The 21,990-nt window shown below is 42.9% G+C and overlaps 1 protein-coding gene across 3 annotated transcripts in view; it reads right to left on the bottom strand.

The window, feature by feature from the left end:
- ARHGAP17 (Rho GTPase activating protein 17) overlaps positions 1 to 21,990 on the bottom strand; it is a 1,246,301-nt gene that overhangs the window by 953,625 nt on the left and 270,686 nt on the right. For all 3 annotated transcript variants that reach the window (XM_044089406.1, XM_044089407.1, XM_044089408.1), the window contains exon 3: positions 20,730 to 20,834. In XM_044089406.1, the coding sequence (XP_043945341.1) occupies positions 20,730 to 20,834 (105 nt within the window). The remainder of the gene's footprint in view (positions 1 to 20,729; positions 20,835 to 21,990) is intronic.

Raw genomic sequence — 21,990 nt, 5'->3', positions numbered from 1 at the left:
AGATATTTATGAGCCTCTGGCACTCTGTAATACCTATCTGGTTTAACTGGCGCAGGAGGCAAAGAGTCTGGATTAAGGGAAGCCTCGGAGAAAACATCCTGAACAACATCCAAAACAGGAGGTATAGCCAAGGGCCGATGTTGTGGTAAAAACAAAAATTCCCTAAGCCTCTTTCGGGAATCTGAGAAATCCTGACCTTCCCATTTAAAATGCTCCCTCATAGAATGCAGGGTTTCTGAAAAAGAAAAATCCTCTGGAGGAGAAGCAGAAGGACTGGAATCCTCTGCGTCTGAATCAGAATAAGGAGGAAAATCCTGAATGTCTTCAGCCGAAGACTCTGAGTAATCTGAAGCATGTTCCAAACTTTCCACCTCTGGTTCCACCCTAGGCCTCTTATCTGGAGGGGGCATAGAACCCCTGATTAAGGAAATCAAATCTTCTGCCATTTTTAGCATGTGTTTTTTAGGTACAGAACCTGCAGAACTAGGACTGACACCAGAGGAAGACAAACCAGGCCTGACCTTGGAAGGTACCTTAGAGACAGAAGGGGAAGGCCTAACCACCTTATGCAAAGAAGGGAGTACAGCAACCTGAGAGGCCCCCTCAGCCTGACCCGACTCCCGAGAGGCCACATCTTGTAAAATTAACGGCTCCCCCTGAGACTCAGCTGAAACCTTGGCTGGATCCACAGATTCCACCGTAGTTTCTAAAGAACCGGCGTCCGGAACGGACGACTCATCCTGTTTGGACTTTAACGATATTTCCTTGCGCTTCTTAGCGGTGGCGCCGGAGGATCCGGCGGCATATTGTAATTACACCGCTTACGAAGACAAGCCTAGCGCAATCTAACCTACGTTTAATGGTGCGCTTATTAAATCTAGCACAAAGCGACACCCGACTACGTCGTGCTCAGGCCCCAAACAAGGAATACAGAGAGTGGTAATCCCTATGCGGTATCTGTTTCCCACAAGAAATACAATTATTCACTTTTTCTGACATCCGGAATTAACTGAGGCAAGAAAAACAAAATATTCCCCAACGAGTGCCAGCCCAACTTGGTTTTCGGTCTGAAACTCAGAATACGAAAATTTCAGAACGCCGAACGGCACTTGCAAACGCTGCTTCTGCTACGGACCATGCGGCAAGAAAGACTGAGGATATGACGTCGGTCATGCGCTTTAATACCATGGCGTACTGACGTCAGATCTGAGCGACCATGACCGACGCCAGCCTAACAATTTGGTATTCGGGCCGACAGAGGACAGCGGACTACCCACAGGTTATGACTGCAGCAATGTGAGATGAAGAACATCATAGTAATACTATATTTTTTTCAGTTATAAGCTGCACTTCTGATGACCAGTTACATAAATAAACTGAAGCAACACTATAGTTCATCTTGCAGCTTGTAAAGTAAGCTGGGAACCATTCACTGTCAGGTACTTTTGTCAATACCAAAGTTAGCTAGTGTTTTGATTAAATTGTCATGACTGACCAATTCAAAATCTTGTTATGGGTCAATGTCACTGTGAGCCAATATGTCTGCACATGCACAGATCTGACCCACATCAGCTGCTCAGCAGAAGAGCCAGTGTGCAAGTTACAGGTTTAATTACCTCATCTTGTAAAACAATGACAAGGTGAAATAATAAGGTTGAAACATGATGGTTCTGTTAAATTCCATGGGAGGGGTGGGAACCTAACAGTAACCAATGGGATTATTCTGCAGTACTTGACAATAACATTTAAAGCAATGTATCTGCAGGCAGAGCACTTTAGCTTGAGCAGTGTCAGATAAAACACGCCATGACTCATTCCAACACCCAAGCACAACTTTCTTGTAAAGTCCACATACACAATATGGAGGTGTTCAAGAGACATTCAGTACGGCTGGTGTATACTACTACTAGACTTGAATTCCTGGACAGCATATTATACGTACCTCTTTGCTCTTTCTTTGAAATTTAATGTTATTTAATACACTGCATTTCACGTATCCTTTCAAAGGCCTCGTTTTCTCAGCTGAATGGATATTATTTTGTAAGCTTAAACATTAAGCCCTTGGGATATATTTTCTTCTTTTACAGAAAAATTAAAACTGAATTTCGTTCCTTAATGATTTTTGTGTGTGTGTGTGTCTTCCTCTCCCTCTAACTTCTTTTACTACATAAGACGAGAAAACAAAAAAATGACTAGGCCAAAACATGGCCAGAGTAAAATGGAGTACAAATTCTTTATTATAATATGTCAAGCGCTTTCACAAGTTCAAGTTCACTTCACCAGACCAAATAAATTTCCCATTCAAACAGCTTAAATCATTAAAAAATATTCAAAACTCAACTAACCAATCATATGTACTTTTCAAGTCAGATGACTCCATATACTACAATGTTACTTCCTAGTACAGTTACGTTTCTTAAAGACCGTCCTATAACATAACTGGAATGAAATGTAACATTCAGTAAAATAACTCAAACACTACCCATAAAATAATGTGGTACACTAAAGATAAGTTCAACATATAATAAAACTGTGATTGACAATATATATGAATAACTTCTCACATATATAATTAAGCACAAAGCCATTAATTCCCAACAACCCTTACTCAGAAAGGTTAGAAACAATAAAAACTTTGACCCTGCCAAATTCCAACAAGAACTAAACTCATGTAATTGGTCTATTCTAAAACACCTCCCCTTAGAGGAAGCAGTAGCATACTTTAACTACAAATTCCTTGAGATCCTTGATTTGCATGCACCTGTTGGTTCAAAGAGAATTAAAGCAAAAACTGTGCCATGGCTTTCTAAAGAGTCTGAACTCAAAATTACCCTTAGAAACAAAGCATGGGCTTTATGGCGTTCTTCTAAAGACCCCCAAGATCACATTAAATACAGGCAATCCAGGAACAAAACTAAAAGATCCATTTTACAAGACAAAAAACAATACTACTGTAATTTACAGACAGTAAATCAAAATAACCCTCAGAAGTTTTGGGCAGGTTTAAATAATCTACTGCATCCTGGACAAACTTCAACCCCAATCCCTGCTGCTACTATTGATAAAACCCTTGAAAATGTTTGACAGTTTTAACAGATTCTTTACTGAGACATTTCAAGCCCTAGCTTAGCCAACTACCTCCTAGCTCCCCTGGTCCTTAAAGTACCACCTCTAGAAACCTACTCGCGTTCAGCTTCCAACCGGTCGCCGCTTCACTTATCCGTACATTGATCAAAAAATTAAAACCCACTACACTTTCTGCTGATCAACTCCCTGCAGAGTACCTACAACATTCAGCTGATGCTATTGCTTACCCAGTCTCAATACTAATCAATCGAACCACAGTAGAATCTAAAATTCCCACTATCAGGAAAATATCCTATGTAATCCCACTTCACAAAGGAGGCAGCTCTACTGATTTCTTCAATTATAGGCCAATAGCTATACTCTCTCCACTTGCAAAGATTATGGAAAAATGTATTCATAGACAACTTATGCACCACCTAACCCAGAATCAACTTTTAGCAGACACTCAGCATGGCTTCCGTCCTCATCACAGCACTACTTCAGCCCTCCTAGCCTTTACCAACACCATAAACCATAATCGCAACAATAATTATATATCCTCAGCTCTCTTCTTGGATCTTTCCAAGGCATTCAATATGGTTGATCACCAACTTTTAATCCACACCCTGCAAACTTTCTGTCTAGATACTAGAGCCCTTCAATAGTTTCAATCCTACCTGAATGGTCAACAGCAAGCTGTCCTCTGGCAGAACAAACTCTCTAATCTTCTACCCAACACCCTTGGAGTACCACAAGACTCTATACACTAGGGCCCTTGCTGTTCTCCATCTTCATTAATGACCTTTATACTGTCATCCCAAAAGTCATCTGTATCCAATATGCTGATGAGACTACTCTGATTTGCTCGGCCACATCTCCAATAGAGTTATGGTCAGCTACCCAGACCACCTTTAATATAATAGAAAACTGGCTTTCTGAACGTCGTTTGATCCTAAATCCCAAAAAAACTAAAATGCTGTTATTTTCAACGCGTAGGTCTACCGGCTTTCACCTTTACCATAAATTCAAATGATGACAATAATCTCCCCTGACACCTATACAAAACTATTAGGTGTCATCATAGATAATCTAAAATTTGACCTACATGTTAACCAAACTATCAAAACTATCTATAAAAAAAATAGGGTCACTTTACAGAATAAAAGCCTTCCTAACCCCTCCAGCTAAAATTGCCATAGCTTGCTCTCACCTTCTTTCAACCCTTCTATATGCATCCCCTCTACTCTCCAATTTAAACAAGACTGTCCTTAAACTCTCAATTTGCTACAACCACATTGCCAGGTTTGCCACTGGGCTGCCTTTTAGGTCACATCATTGCATCAATCTAAATCAGCTTGGGTGGCTTGAACTACCCAGCCTAATCCAGTATGACCAACTAATTATGGCCTATAAAATCCTCTATAATCCGAACAATACTCCTGCACTTAAAAATATTATCACACCCTATAACAATCCCAGACCGCTTCGATCCTCTAACAAACTACTAATTCAGACTAGCAAAATGAATAACACAACCGGTGACTATCTCTTTGCAAACTCTGTAAGTAGACCCTGGAACTCCCTTCCAGCTGATATTACCTTACTTTCTACCTTAGGTCAATTTAAAACTAGACTCAAAAAAACATTTGGCACTTAACTGGCTATGTCAATGTATCAAGCCTGGCTAACTCTCTCTAGAATCTGTAAAAATCTGTTAACCAGCTTACTGTGCAATTTAATTTAAACCTGACTTACACTCGGGATTAACTCTAACCTGTGGAACTTGTTTAACTTGCTTACTTATATAATCACTGTAGTCTGTTTGTAATATGTAATGCTGTATCTGCTTACCCTTGGAGTTTTTCTCCCCGGGCCTCCGCTGAAAATAGACATGCATCCAGTCGGACTATCCAACAAATGTAAAATAAAAAAAATAAAATAACAAAGCATGTACTCTAATAAAAATGCATCTAAAAATGTTTGAAAACTCTAGAAAAACACCTCAATAAAAACATACATGAAAAAGTACAGTTTTGTACCTACCATAAATGTAGATGTTCGAGGATTCCCTTGCTGCAGTCCTGACAATTGGGTATAGTCCGCGTCCCAGTCGGCCCGAATACCAGAGTATAAGGCTGACGTCGGTCATGGCGCCTTAGACTGACGTCAGGGTACTAATGCGCATGACCGACGTCATTTCCTCAGTCTTTTCTTGCCCCAGATGTCAGAAGACCCAAAAAGACAAGTCCCAAAAACAACCTGCACCAAAAAACATGTACAATATATACAACAATATATACAAAAAATATAAGCATGTAAACTCACCTACACAACCACCCCGAAACACAGAGGGGAAGGAGGAGGGTAAATTGGACTGCAGCAAGGGAATCCTCGAACATCTACATTTATGGTAGGTACAAAACTGTACTATGTTCTTCGTCTTCCCTTGCTGCAGTCCTGACAATTGGGTAGAATCCCAAAGCAGAGGTAAGGGAGGCTGGCAAATTATAAAGTAGCAGGAGCTGACAACATGCCTTGTAAAACAGCTGTGGCAAAACCAGCCCTAGTCTTAGAGTATATAGGCAGGTGATAATGCCTAGAGAAAGTATGCACTGAACTCCAAGTAGCTGCTTCCAGAATATCCTTAGTTGCCACCCCTTAGAAATGCTGTTGAAGTGGCAGTAGCCCTAGTGGAATGAGGCCTAATCCCAGCTGGAACCTCTTTGCCATGATGGGAATAACAAAATGCAATGCAAAGGGCAATCCACCTAGAAATAGTTTGTTTTGACACAGGCTTGCCCTGTGAAATCAAAACAAAAGAAACAAGTAACTGCTGAGACTGCCTAAAATTCTTAGTCCTGCTCAAATAATAACGCAATTGCCTGTGTACATCTAAAGTGTGCAAAATCTTTTCCCCTTTATTTTGAGGATCTGCAAAAACGTAGGCAAATGAATAGTTTGGTTTAAAGCCACACTAGAAACTACCTTAGGCATAAAGGAAGGATTAGTGCGTAATGATACCCTGTCCTTATGGAAAATCAAAAGGGCTCTACTGCCATAAGGGCCTGCAACTCAGACACCCTTCTTGCAGAAGTAATAGCCAACAGAAAAGCAGTCTTCCATGACAAATATTTCAATTCAGCAGTAGCTGCAGGCTCAAAAGGTTGTAGAGTAAGTTTTTCCAACACAAAATTGAGATCCCAAGCAGGAGTAGGAGCTCTCGTGGGGGTCTTATATTCTTTGCCCCTCTAAGAAACTGCTTGAACAAAGGATGCGAAAACAAAGGTGGGTCACAATCATAGTGAGCTGAAATTGCTGCAGCATGAATCTTTATGGAAGAGAAGGACAAACCTTTGTCCAATAATTCAGTAAGATATTGAAGAGCCACACTCAAATTAGGCTCTGAAATCTCCAAATTCTTTGCAGTACTCCAAAATAAAAATCTCTTCCATTTTTCTGCGTACACTCTCCTAGTACTAGGCCTTCTAGCTTCCGTAATCACATTTAAAACTTGTTGAGGAAGCTGAGACCTGCTGTGCTTCAACACAGAATATGCCAAGCTGTGAGATGAAGAGATTGCAGCTTGACATTGAGCAGATGACCGTCCTTCTGAGATAATAGATGAGGAATCAGAGGTAAAGGCCATGGAGGCTTCTTTACAAGACTCCTTAGAAGTGGGTACCAGTGTTGCCGAGGCCAATCTGGAGCTATCAAAATCATCCTTGGCCTGTCTTGTCTGACCTTTAATAATACCTTTGGAAGAAGAGGCAGAGGTGGAAAGGCATAGACATGAAGGTTTTTCCAACTGAAAGACAGAGCATCCACTTTCCAAGCTGTGTGATGAAACCCCTTTGTGCAATACTTTGGCAGCTGGTGGTTTAGTGGAGAAGCGAACAGATCTATGTCTGGAGTTCCCCATGACACTGTCAATTTCTGAAATACATGAAGATCCAGTTTCCACTCGTGGGGATCCATGATTTGTCTGCTTAATACATCTGCTAGGGAGTTCTGTGCTCCTGGCAGAAACCTTGCCTGAAGAGTCAGTTGCAGGCTTAACGCAGTCTCCCATAAAATCATTGCTTGCCTGCATAGAGGATAAGAATGTGTTCCCCTTGCTTGTTGATGTACCACATGACAGTTGTGTTGTCTGTTAGAATCAACACCTGCCGTGGAAGAAGTAACTCCTTGACCGCGACCAATGCAAACTGGACTGCTAACATCTCCTTCATGTTGATATGTAGATGCTGTAGTCTGGCAGGCCACTTGTCTTGTATCCACTTTCCATTTAGATGAGCTCCCAAGCAGTGTCCGAGGCATCTGTCGTTAAAATCTGACTCGCCTCTGGCCGGGTCACAGAGAGTCCCTTGTTTAGGTGACATTCCTGAGCCCACCACAAGAATTCCTTTTGAAGGCAAGGTATTATGTGAATGACAGTGTCGAAATCTTGGCAGTGCTGTGTCCATACATTTTTGAGATACCATTGCAGCTTCCTCATATGCAGTTTGGCATTGGGAAGCACCAGAATACAAGATGCCATGAACCCTAATGCTTGAAGGACTGTCCTTGCAGTCAGCACGGACTGATGAGATAGTTGATGGAAGTAAAGTGACAGACTCTTTTGTTTGTCCGGGGTTAAAAAGGCCATCTGGGCTGCTGTATTCAGTCTCACACCCAGAAAGCACATGTCTTGAGAGGGTACTAGACTGGACTTTATTTCGTTCACAGAATACCCTAGGCATCTTAGCACTGCTATGACATATTCCAGATGCTGTAGAAGGTCTTCCTTTTCTTGAGCCAGAATCAGGCAGTCGTCCAAGTAAGGATAGATTTGAATGCCTTGAAGCCTGAAGTAAGCTATCACTGGAGCCAGAACCTTTGTGAAAACTCTGGGCGCAGTAGATAAGCCAAAGGGCAATGCAGAGAACATAGTGAGCTTCGACCACCATGACAAGCAGTCGTCAACAATCTGTTAGTCCTACTGTTCAGACAGGTGGTGCCGCAAGTCACACTGCCTTCTTCTACCAAGGAAGGGTGAGCCAACATCACTCTCACTCCTAGCCTCCCCACCATGGTCCATCCAACTGTCTGCCATGTAAACTAAATGTTTTGGACATCAGACATCTTTTAAATAAAGTGTTCCTACATCTCCACAACACTACACACCGTCCCTTTTCACTACCACTAGGGCCATCATAATCTGTCCATGGGATCTACAGCATTTTGTAAAGTTTAATTTGGATGTTAACTGTTCATAAAATAAAAAAAATCTGAATAAAATAATAGTATAAGCAGCTAAAATTATACACCCCAAGACACCACCAGAAAGCAGAGAAGCCCTCAGCCTTCCCGTGGGATGGAAGAGCCAATATGTACCCGTTCACTCTCACTTTCCAGCTAGTAATCCAGTGCTGACTCAATTCACCTCACCTGTGTTGCTACAAAGGTGTTTAAGTACCTTCCTGTTATTTTTGAGGTCTGGAGCATGTCAGTCAATGCAGGTTGCTTAAATTACAGCTATGTAATCCACTATGCAACTCTAAAACAGAACATCAGGAAAGCATTTAAATGCCTGGGATCAACATTATCTCTAGAACTAACAAGTAGTACTTGTGAGAAAGTACAAATGCATAAGAACTTACTGCAACAGTAGATGTCCTACTGCATTCCAATACTATTGAGTTATTTCACAGAAGGAAAGTACAGTTTTGTACCTACCATAAATGTAGATGTCCGAACTGGATAGCATCTGCAGTCATAACAACTGGGTTGTCCTGTCGTCAGGCAGCCCTTAGGTCGGCCGGATTCCAAAGTCCGGGTCCGGCTTCGGCTGATGTCGCACTTCACCCGACGTCATCTCTGCTGGTCTTCGGGTATAAAGGCATCAGCCGACGCCATTTTCCTCAGTGTTTCTTGCCCCAGATGCCAGTTGCACTCTTGGAAGGCTAAATTTTGGGTAAATGCCAATGTTTCCAAAAAAGATAGAAGGCAAACACAAAAAATAAGCATGTATGTACATATATACAAACAAATACACCATAAGAGACTCCCCCCACCAGCTAGCTATTAGGAGGGTAAATACCTAGGAGTACCACAGAGGGAAGGAGGAGGGTAATCCTGACTGCAGATGCTATCCAGTTCGGACATCTACATTTATGGTAGGTACAAAACTGTACTATGTCCTTCATGGATGCATCTGCAGTCATAACAACTGGGTAGAATACCATAGCCAACTAGGGAGGAGGAAGAAAAGATTATGGTGTGGTTAGGATCCCTTGCAGTACAGCAGTGGCAAACCCTGCTCGGGATCTGGAATACAGAGGTAAATTATAATGCTTGGCAAATGTATGCACGGAGGTCCAAGTAGCCGCCTCAATAATGTCCTTGGTTGCCACTCCTCGTAAGAAGGCTGTGGTAGTGGCTGTTGCCCTTGTAGAATGAGGCCTTATGTTCTGTGGAATTAGTTTTCCATGGAAGGAGTAACAGAATCGTATGCAATTTCCTATCCATTTGGAGATTGTCTGTTTGGAAATTGCTTTTCCTTCCCTTCCTGTTGCATAGGCTACAAAAAGCTGGTCAGTTTTCTGTTACTTTTGTTCTGTCCAGGTAGTAGCGTAGCTGTCTATGTACATCCAAGGTATGCAGCATTCTTTCCCTCTGTTTTGTGGGTTGGGGAAGAAGGTAGGTAGGTGGATTGCCTGGTTTAAAGACACTCTGGATACCACCTTAGGCATAAATGTAGGATTAGTCCTCATGGACACTCTATCTTGGTGGAAGATTAGGAAGGGTTGTACTGCCATTAGGGCCTGAAGTTCAGAAACCCTCCTTGCTGAGGTTATTGCCAGTAGGAAAGCAGTTTTCCATGATAGATGCTGTAGGTCTGCTGTTGCTGCTGGTTCAAAAGGTGCGAGTGTCAACTTTTCTAGCACAAAGTTCAAATCCCAAGCTGGCAATGATGGTTTCCTAGGAGGTTTTACACTCTTGATCCCTCTGAGTAACTGCCTGAGTAGAGGATGTGAGAAGACAGGTGGATCAAAGCTGTATTCTGCTGAAATAGCTGATGCATGTATCTTGATGAAGGAATAGGACAGGCCTGTATGTAGAAGCTCTGCCAAGTACTCCAGAATGTTAGCAATATCTATATTCGACACATCTTTTCCACTTTCAGCACTCCAAATGACAAACCTTTTCCATTTCCCTGCATAGTTCCTTCTTGTTGAAGGTCTGCGGGCTTCAAGGATAATGTCTTTAACCCTTTGGGAAAGATCTGGATTAGTTGCTGCTATGTGATGTTCCATGCATTCAGTTGCAACGTTTTAGGTTTGGATGCATGATGCTGTAGTTGTTCTGAGTTAACATCAAAGGCATCAGGGGTATTGACCACATTTTGTCCCGAGACATGCTCCTCAGCAATGGATACCAGTGTTGTCTTGGCCAGTTCGGAGCTATCAGGATTATCCTTGGACGTTCCTCCTTGATTTTTAGTAATACCTTGTGTATCAAGGGAAGAGGTGGGAATGCATATGCTGTCAGACCTTTCCAGCTGAAGGAGAGCGAATCCACTTTCCATGCAAGTGGATGGAATGTCCTTGTGCAGAATTTTTGAGCTGGTGATTGAGAGGGAAGCGAATAGATCTATCTGTGGCATTCCCCATTTCTTTGCGATGGTCTTGAAGATGTCCGGGTGTAGCATCCATTCGTGAGCATCCGAGGTGGTTCTGCTTAACATGTCTGCTAGAGTGTTCTCCTTTCCCGGTACAAATATTGCCTGTAATTGGATGTTGTAGCTGAGTGCCAGGTTCCAAAGGTCCAAAGTCATTCTGCATAGGGGGTATGAATGAGTGCCTCCCTGTTTGTTGATGTATCACATGACTGTGGTGTTGTCTGTCCTTATCATCAAATGGCCTTCTTTGAGAAATGGTCTGAATTTTTGGATTGCCAGTTTTACTGCCAGCATTTCTTTTAGGTTGATGTGCAGGTGAAGCTGGTCCTGCGTCCACAATCCTTGTACGCATTTGTCCAGCATGTTAGCCCCCCATCCTAGGTCTGAGGCGTCTGTTGTGATGGTTTGGCTTGCTCGATAGTTGTGAAAGGGTAGGCCTGGGTTTGACTGGCATGCTTGAGCCCACCATAGGAACTCCTGTTTTAGGCATGGGATTAGTGGAATTTCTGCTTCTAGGCTGTGCCTGTGTTGGGACCATAAATTCTTTAGGTACCACTGTAGTTTTCTCATATGCAGTCTGGCATGTGGAACCAAGATTATGCATGATGCCATGAAGCCCAAGGCCTGCAGAACTTTTCTTGCTGTTAGCTTGTTCTGTTTTGTTAGTGCCAAGAAGTAAAGAGGGAGTTCTTTTTGTTTTTCTGCAGTTAGGAATGCCATTTGTTTTACTGTGTCCAATTCCGCCCAAGAATGTCCTTGTTTGGGATGGAATCAGCCTTGACTTTTGTAAATTGACTGTGTATCCCAGTGCTTGTAGCAAGTAAATGACCCGTTGTAAATCTGTTGTCAGCTTGCTTTTGTTGTCCCCTTGTAGCAGGCAGTCGTCCAGGTATGGATAAATTTGGATTCCTGTAGTCTGCAGTGGGCGATTACTGATGCCAGGCATTTTGTGAATACTCTGGGCAGTAGATAAGCCAAAGGGCAATGCTGAGAATTGATAGTGCTCTGATCCTGCAAGAAATCTGAGGTATCTTCTGCAAATTGGTCGAATGGGGGCGTGCAGGTATGCCTCCTTGAGATCTAGAGTTACCAGCCAACACTCCTTGCCCAGCATGGGAAGAAGTTGCTGTAGGGTCAGCATTTTGAATTTTGGGACAATGATGTATGTGTTTAAGGTGGACAGGTCGAGAATAGGTCTCCAACTTTTTTCCTTTCTTGGAACTAGGAATAGTCTGGAGTAGAATCCTTTGCCTTGTTCTGTTATTGGTACTCTTTCCACAGCTCTCATCTTTGTTAATTGCATTATCTGCTGTAGAGCTTCTGTTTTTTGATTTGGAGGCAGGTTTGGCATTCCTCTTTTGACTGGTAAAGTGTGGAAGTGGAACTGGTAACCTTGGTCTATGGTTTGCAAAATCCACTTGTCTTTTGTGATATTGTGCCAGTTCTTCGAAAATAAGGTTAATTTTCCGCCTAATGGTGCTGCTATTTGTTCCCTGGTAGGCGGAGTTAGAATCAAGTCACTGTGATTGTCCTGTTGTAGTGGTAGTGGCTGTGCCTGTGCCTCTGTTATTACCTTGCCACTGTCGTCCTCTGTAGGCACCCCTCTGGATTGATTTCTGCCTCTGGAACGCCTATTCCTGCCCTTTGGGATCTTGTGGAGTCAGGAAAGGACCAATTTTTGGCAGGCCAGTTCCTGCTAAACCTTGGGGCTGAACCTGCAAGAAATCTTTAACCGTTTGTACAGATTTTGCCTTTTCTTCCATTTTCTTCATTACCTGCTGGGCAGGTGTACCAAACAAACTGGCCTTATCCATAGGAGCATCTAATAACTTAGCTTTAACATGATCTGGTAAGACCTGTTCCTTCAGCCATGCATGTCTTCTTATCACTGTGCCAGTCATGGCTGATCTAAATGAAGCCTCCAGTGCATCATAGCCACATTTTAAGGAATGGTTACTAACCTGTTGTATGTTATTTACCATTTCTAATACATATTTCTTATCTATAGAGTCATCAGAGGATAGTTTTTTAGTTAACTGATCAAGCATAAACTCTTGGTATTGTATCATGTGAAACTGACAGTTTAAAGCTCTAGCTGAGAGAGTAGCAGAGGTGTATACTTTTTGGCCCCATCTGTCTAAAGACCTGGCTTCCCTTTCAGAAGGAATAGGGTTTTTTGCTGTGGTCGAGGCTACTGCCTTAGGTCCCTGGGATATAGTTTCGGGGTCTGCAAGTGGGGCCTTGTATAGGTGATGATGAGTGTCTGGCACCCTGTAAAATCTATCTGGTTTGGCAGGGGCTGGAGGTAAGGAATCTGGTGCAGTGCAGACATCATTAAATGCATCGTCCACAACAGAGAGGACAGGAGGTATAGCTAAGGGCCTGTGTTGTGGTAGGTGCAGAAAAGTCCTAAGTCTTTTTCTGGAATCTGAGAAATCCTGTTCCTGCCATTGGAATTGTTCTCTCATGGCATGTAAGGTTTCCCCAAAAGAGAATTCTTCTGGTGGAGAAGCAGCTGGAATGGATTCTTCAGCATCTGAGTCTTCATAATTGGAGAAAGGAGCCTCTGGCTGGTCTGTAATATCCGAGTCAAACGCAGAATCATCAGAGGACACAGGCTCGGGGGGCTCTGCTCTAGGTCTCTTTTCTGGGGGCTGAGAGGCCCTGTCTGGGTGAGATTGAGATCCCCTAATTAAGGATATTAAATCTTCTGCCAGAGTAAGCATTTGTGAACTAGAAGTGGGCCTGGTTGAGGGGGGTTTAACAGGCACTGATTTAGTAGATTTGGCTGCTTTAGCCCTGGCAAAGGCCTTAATAGACATGGCTGCAGGAGGCCTAGCAGCACCATGTGCTGGGGTAGAGACATCCAAAGGGATGGTGTCTGATAAGTCACTAGTAACCACTGTTGTAGGTTAAATTTCTGAGGCCGATTCAAGTAAAGTAGCCGGAACCTCAGTAGTAGTCATTGATTCGGCTGTACTTTGATCAGTTTTCTCGGTTTCGCCGAAACCGAGACACTCGCGTTTGCTTAACCATGGTTTCGGCGAAACCGGACCGCGAGTGTCGGTCTTTTTCTTTGCGTTTTTAACAATTTGGGTAGTCGGAGGATCCGACGGCATAATGTACGCAAAATCTGAGCCGAAAAACTGTTCAGCAAACTCCGACCGACGCCTAAGCGCTCGTCGGTTGAATGAAGCACAGGCCGAACAGGCTGCTACGACGTGGTCTGGGCCTAAACAAGGCAAACAGTAAGAGTGGAAATCTTTATGAGGTATTTGTTTCCCACAAGTTAAACAGTTATTGACTTTTTCTGACATCGGCTGAGGCAAGAAAGAGTCCCCAACGGGTACTTAGCTTTTAGAAGTCTTGAAGGAGTATTCGGTAGTAGTAATCTCTGGATCTGACCGACCGGCACTTGCGAACAGCTTCTGCTTCGGGCGCCACGCGGCAAGAAAGACTGAGGAAAATGGCGTCGGCTGATGCCTTTATACCCGAAGACCAGCAGAGATGACGTCGGGTGAAGTGCGACATCAGCCGAAGCCGGACCCGGACTTTGGAATCCGGCCAACTGAAGGGCTGCCTGACGACAGGACAACCCATTTGTTATGACTGCAGATGCATCCATGAAGGACATCCAGACCTCCCCTGATGTACCAAAGCCCAAATCCTTCCCTACACTTGTACATCTGGCATACGAACCATGCCCATGGGTACTGGGATACAAAAGTGCAAGTAGGCGGGTAAGACAGACTCTACAGCATACTGAACAAGCCTAAGTAACAGATCTAAGAAAAACAAAGTCAGCCAAGAAAGGGGAGAATGTAGGGTAAATATAAACAAAAAAGTGGGATGGAGGAAGGGAGGGATGCAATACTACAACAGGGATCAACAGGACATCTACTGTTACAGTAAATCCTTAAACTGTCCTATGTCCTCCTGAGATCACGGTTGCAATATTCCGATACTATTGGGAGATTCCCAAAGCTTAGAGGTTGGAAAGGGTGGATGGACCGGAGGCAGGACAGCTGTCTACCAATCCAAAGAGTACACAGTTAGCAAAAGAAGTCCTTGATCTAGACAAGGAATCTACCCTATAATGTTCAGTGTGCATAGAGGACAAAGTTGCTGCTTCCAGACCATCTCTGTGATCTAAGCCCTTGATAAAAAGCCAGAAGAGATTGCTCTGGTGAAATGTGCTTTTAATGGAGAAGATAGGGACGTGCCATGGAAGGAACAAAAGAAGAAAATGGATTTAGAGGGCCGATTGAGACAAACAGCTGGTCTGTTTTCCTAATATCGTTGGTCTTGATAAGGGGAAAATCTAAGTTGTCTTTGTAAATCCAGGATGTGCAGAATCCTCTCATCTCTGTTCTGTGGTTTTGGAAAGAAGGTAGGTAAAATGTATATCCTGACTGAGACAATTCATGGACTACCTTGGGAATGAAAGGATGGTCAGCCTTCAGAGAGACCCCATCTTTAGGGGAAATTAAAGAAGGGATAGCTATAATGGTTAAAGCTCAAGTATGGCAGAATTAAGATCCACCAGCAAAATAGTTTTCTTACTATAAAACTTTAGGGGTGCAAGGTCAAACCTTGGCAAAGTTTTTTCCAAAATGAAACAGATACAGGAAAGGGGAAATGGAATAGCCCTTCTAGATGGGTTCAAGTGAAGGACACACTTTCAAAATTGCTTGACTCCGACTAGTGAAAGAAACTATGGATTAAGTGGCATGCAGGCTAAGATGGCAGTTAAGTTATGCCTTAACATAACAGAAAGCAAGTCCAGATTTTGAGAAGCTCAAAATTGTTGAATCCTTCCCCCACCTAAAGGGGGTTTGCATTTTTTATGACACCAAATAGAAACTCTCTATTTGGAGATGCAAGACTTTCTACTGGTAGGTTTTCGTGTCTCCTGAAAAAACCTTAAGAACGTTGTCAGAGAATTCGTGCCTGAAAAGGATTCAAATCCTGTCATTCACACCATCAGGTTAAGAGTCTGTATGTTGATCTGAAGCAGACCGCCCCTTTTCTCTGAGTAGGCCCACTTTGTAGGGTAACTTGCAGTGACTGCCTATGGTTAGGTGAAAAAGAATGGGGAACCTGTGTTGCGTGGGCCAGAAGGGAGTCACCATCAAAATTTCTGGTTTGACAAGTTGGATCTACAGTAGAACCTTTCGAATTAGATGGAGAGGGGGGAAGGCATAGAGACAGTTCATTTGGCCTCCAGGCTTGGGGACAAGGAGTCTTGGAGCAAACAGCTTAAGCTGTACTGTTCAGAGTGGAGGCAAACAAGTCTATTTGAGGAATACCCAATCTGTGGACTATGTTCAGTATCCATTCATAAGGGTCTTCTATGGGCTTGTTTAGAGAACATGCGAGTACACTTTCCTCTGATGGTATGTACTCCACCTGAAGGGACAATATATAGTTTTACAGCCTGATCACATGCCAGAAGAGCTAGCCTGCACAGCTAGTAGGACTTGTTCCCCAGTCAGTAGATAGACCACAAAACTGTCTTGTTGTCTGTGAAGAGAGAGAAAATGCCTGGTTTCCATATGTGAGAAAACAGCTGAAGGGCCTTAATCAGAGCTGTCATTTCACACTGATGTTCTTTTGTTGATGCCTGGGGGACCACTGGCCCTGAACAGATGGAGAAACCTGTGCAGGTTCCCAAAGCCAGGTCCGAAACATCTGTGTCCAGTTTCCTGATTGGGAGTGGGTGGGAGAAAAGTAAGAACCAGATTTAGTTAAATCAGAGATATCCACCACTGTAACTCTCAAAGAAGCATTTAATAGAATGCCTAGCAACTTGAGTAGCTTGCCAAGGCATGGAATGCAACAGTGGCAGAAGTATAACAAAGCTTCTTTTCATACCTATTCTCTCAGATGGCAAAACATTAGCAGATGGCAGAAGTTGTACAGGTCTGTTAGTGGAAGTGGAAAAAGCAGAAAAATCTGTTAATGGATTTTTTTAAAGAAACGTTAGGTATTCAGGGATCTTATAAACCCATCAGGCTTCTTTGGTGCTGGAGGCTGGCAATCAGAAGTCGCCAATGTGGATGTAAACAGTCATCCAAGAAGGCTACCAGTACTTTAGGCACATGAGCCCCTACTTCCAGCACACTAATATCTTTTTTTTTTTTTTTTTTTTTGCACATTATACATCTGTTGTGATTCCCAATCAAAGTGCTCCACCATTGCGATGCTTCCTCCTCATTAGAGACGAGCTGACCAAGAGAATGGATTTGTGATGAATAGGCTAAAGAATTCTCATTAGAAACAGATTCCAACTCCTCAGATAAAGATTAGTGTTCTTTCTGAAGGGGGGGGGGGGGGCACACGTAGATGACAGAGGGTTTTAGAGATACGATGGACTAATACAGACCCTGTCAGAACTCTAAATATTCCTTTTCATGGGACATATAAAATGAAGAAATGTCTGTTCTTCTCTTTCTTTTCATTAATGGTGATGTTTGCCTTAATGAAACACAGCTGGTTGGAACTCTGGAGACCTCGATCACAGTACTGGGTACCTCTTCCCATACAAAGACTTGAGAAATGTCCTCCAGTCCTTCAAAAATTATTACTCTTGGTTTTACCTTCTCAACCAGTCCCCATACTAGCCTCCAGCAGGAGTCTGCAAAGAAGTTGGACATGCACTGGATTCCTGTAGTATCTCAGTGGATACAACCGAATCAGACTGGGTAGCAGACAGTACAGGCCGAGCCTTTTTACCAACTTTTTTAATGTTAACAGGATGTCCAAAGCAGGAGGTTCCGCCATCTTAGATTGCAGAAGGCAATCCAATCACAGGGTTTCCAAGTATTTAACAAGGAAACATGAGTATGTAGGGTCTTGAGCACAAACATTTTTGTAATCATGTTCAGCCCTAAACAAAATAAGAACTGGGAGTGGAGGTCCTTGGTGAGTTATCTGCCTACAACAATAACACTCCCCCCTCTTAGCAGACATTAACAAATCTTTTAATAAAAAAAAATACAAGAAAAGGAAAGTTCCCCCAACTAGGCACTTACCTGGATAAGTGTAGGCAATAGTTGCAACAACAAATGGAAAACAGATTAATGTGAATAAAGATGGTGAGTTCAGACTGGCAGCAAAACACATAAGCTCCTAAGCCAGCATTACGCCCACAGGCTTAGCCATACGATATGATGTCATGTTACCTCAACAATATAACCTAATACAACTGGAATACTGCAACCAGTGATTCAAGTAAGGACATCTTAGATGGCGCCACTTCCTGGAAGTGATCACAACCATGTACATCTTTCTCAAGCAATGTTTTCCATACGTAAAAAACTTCTCCAAAGCCAACTTCATGCTACTCAAGTCAGAAGTGACCAACTTCATGACACCCATGCAGAAGGGAACTGAAAGTTTGACTGCTGAATCCTACACTAAGGAACTGTACGAGCACATCCATTGTGCATGAATCATGCCATCCCAAATAGAACCAAGACGCTCTCCTCCAAAAAAAGGAAGCCAATCTGGTGGTCCTCTGCCATAAACAAACTTTACAACAAAAGGAAGAAACTGTTGCAGAAAAGTGGAAAATTCCAGGATGCAAGAAACTCCCTTACCAGCCTCAATAAGAAGCTGAGATCCCTCATAAAATCCTCCACAGCTAGTTACGAAAATAAATTTGCCAAAGATTCCAAAGACAACCACAAGGCATTCTATAGCTATGTCAAGAATCTAAATGGCAATTCTCAGATCCGCTCTGAGCTACAAGAGAATGGCATTAAATATACTGATCCCAAGGATATTGCCAATATCCTGGCAGATCGATTCAGTGCCAACTTTACCCCCTCTCACTCCCTAAAGGGCCCATCTCAATACCGAAAGATTGCCAAATTCCGGTAATAACAGCCAGACAGGTAAAAACCACACTCTCCAAAGCTAGGAATACAGCATCCATGGGACCAGACAACATCCCAGGCTGTGTACTACATGAACTACAAAATGAACTGGCACCTCACCTAAGTGTCATGTTTATTTATAGCCTCACCTCAGGCTTTGTGCCCACTGAGTGGCGCACAGCTACAGTTATCCCACTCCACAAGGGGGGGATCCACCTTGGATCCTGGGAACTACTGCCCCATCAGTCTGATGAGTCTGATCTGCAAGGCCATGGAACGTATTATCATGGAACTTATAAACAAAGACATTGGCAACCTTCAAACACTGGACCCCACCCAGTTTGGGTTCATGAAGGGCCGATCTTGTCTCCTGAACCTGACTGACTACTTTGAATCAGTCTCCAGAGGTATGGACGAGGGTAAGGCAGTCCACACAACCTATCTGGACCTCACCAAGGCCTTCGACACCATCTCCCAACTCTGGAATCATAGAAACTTACTAAGCTGGGCATTAATCCCTACGTAACTCGATGGGGTGTCAACTAGCTTACTGACAGAACCCACACTGTAAAAGTAGCATGCTCCAAATCCAGCTCCAGACAAGTGAGAAGTGGAGTACCTCAGGGTTCAGTCCTGGGACCGCTCTTGCTTGGCATCTACTTCTCTGAAGTATAGGCCAACACTACAGGACTTTGGCTAACAAAGTTCACAGATGACTGCAAACTGGGAACCATTACTGAATCCCCAAATGATGTGGATATTCTACAAAAGGGCCTTACAGAAACAGATGCTTGGTGCCAGAGCCATGGGATCAAGCGCAATGCCAAGAAATGTATAGTTATCCCCTATGGGAAAAAACATGTACCCGTGAATTAGTGGCAGTACACTAAACTTTGGAACTCGGGCAGACTGCGGGTAGCCTGCCAGCAGGATAACCCAACTGTAATGACTGCAACAGTGAAACACTATGAACATCACCGAAAGTGTGATGAGACTTGAGACTTAGGGACATAGGTGGACAGTGGTCTCACCTTCGATAACCACATCACCACAACAGTCAGGAAATCCTTCTATGTGGCACACCTCATCACTAAGGGCTTTTCATCCGGAAAAAAGGAGGTAATTGTCCCACTGTAATCATCCCTCATTAGACCCATTATAGAATACAACACCCTGTTTGGTATTTACCTCTCAAGACATCTGCAACAACTGGAAACACCACAGAAATACCTCACTACAAGAATCACAGGCCTAAAGCAGATGCCCTATGCTGACCATCTAAAAAAAAAAAAAACTCCAGCTATACTCTGTCACATATCATCTACTCAAGAGGCAATCTCTGCTTAGCATACAAGGCCATGTCAAACTCAGAGCTGTTGGACATGCTACACAAAGAAATCCCAATCCCTCAGAGCCACACGCTCCAGGGAGCTAAACCTGGTCATAACAATGAACAAAACATGTTGGAGGGACAGGTTCCTGATCCAGAGGCTCCCCAGACTCTGGAATAGACTGCCAATACATGTCAAGCAGAGTGCCTCTTTGGCCCTATTCAAAAGGAACCTTGACGATTGGATGAGAGATAGGAAATTCATCCTGGGGATCACGTCAGTCACCCTGTTAGACAGGGATCCAGGGAAGAAATAGCCACGGAATTGTTATGGCTAGGCTTGTATAGGCCCTAGGGCTGATAGCCTAGTACCAACCTATGAACATACAGGCACTTCCCACCCACATAAACTTTAGCTCGACTAGCTCATTTGCAGACTACTCATGGCAGACAATACAGAGATAACCAGTCACTTATTTTTGCATGGTTTTAGTTGCAGATAAACAGTATTTTTGGCCTTTGCTACTAGCAAAACTCATGGTCAAAAAACAGACATCCATCTGATATCAACCCTCTCCTGTTCATAAATCCAATCACATATTAATTCACCTCAAACCCTAAGACTGTTATACCTCACTCCTACATACTCACCAGTGCCCAAAAATGTCCATACCAACTACAGGACACAAGCTACCAGGAGCATACACAATATAATTTACCAACAAGACAGCATCAAAAACTAGGCTTTAATGTTCCTGCTGAAACGAGAGACATTCAGAAATATAGTACTTACATGTCTTTTCTCAACATCTGTACCCGACTGACCCTGTAAACATGATGCTAGTTTTTTGGTAGAATTGTGACAAACCCATCTTACTGCATCCAGACGCTTTTCAATCTACGGGAGGAAAAAAATAATAATGGCATTAGAACCAAATATAATTTTGTTGTACTCAGGAATGTGATGCACATCACTGTTGCTTACTTTTTAATATTAGTTAAAAAAGTTTTACAATAATAAGGATACTAGTATAACACCACGTGTTTCCTGAATTGTCAGCTAGATCTAGATTTAAACCTCACACAGTTAACTGTAAATACGAAATGTACTAGAGTACAAAAAGGTCATCTCCAGATACTTGGCAAAACAATGGAAGTAAGTTACTACTAAGTGACTGAGTCAGTGCTTTTAAGTTGTTGTTGTGTCTTTCGGCTTTTCCTGGTTAGGGGTCGCCACAGCGGAATTCCGGCCCGCTAATGATTGGCAGTTGATTTTTACGTGCTGAGTTGCCAGCCCTAATGCACAACCTTCAACGAAGGTACGCCAATTCACGCATGTCTCCACACAGAAGACGCTCTAGCTGAGAGTCAAACCGGTCGGCGTCTTACTGTGAGGCGACAACGCTATCGCAGCACCACCACCGGCTACAAAATCTAAAATCAATAAGCAAATCTAATCCAGTGTCCAGAAAGCCTAAGTTTAATACTTTTAAACCTGAGACTATGCACATCTGGTTAACAGGTTTCAAGAGTTTCATCATGCCTTTTTTTTTTTACTTGACTTGATATTGTACATGCAATCACACAATAGCAACTCCTGATTATTAACCACCTTGTATAAAGAAACTAAACTAACCTCCACTTTGTAATCCATGCCTGATGGCATTAAGTTAAAAACTCTGAGCTACTGAGATAATCATACTGCTCAACTTTGCAGGTCTGATTGGTGAAACATCTCTGTAGTGATTCCTAGATATACATACAGTCTATAGACCCCCCCCCCCCACACACACACACACAAAATATGGCAACATAACCAATGACAGATCTAGAAATCATAAAATAATGCAGCAGAGGCACTCAGATATACAACAAAGTACATATCACAAAGATATCCCAATCTTGCAACTACTGCCAATTTCTTAATCTTTGTGATGTACATTTACTATGTATGGTCTGTAATCATACTGTCCACACCAATTTTTTCTCTCTTGGTTTATCATGCAACCCAGGCAGAATCCTGCAATTGGTCATATTTGACCAGTCCAGTCAGT

Source organism: Protopterus annectens, chromosome 12.part0 (genome assembly GCF_019279795.1).
Source record: "Protopterus annectens isolate FY-2018-M chromosome 12.part0, PAN1.0, whole genome shotgun sequence".
Classification (NCBI taxonomy): domain Eukaryota; kingdom Metazoa; phylum Chordata; order Ceratodontiformes; family Protopteridae; genus Protopterus; species Protopterus annectens.
The sequence above is the reverse complement of the archived record's forward strand: the minus strand, read 5'-3'. Positions and strand labels throughout refer to the sequence as shown.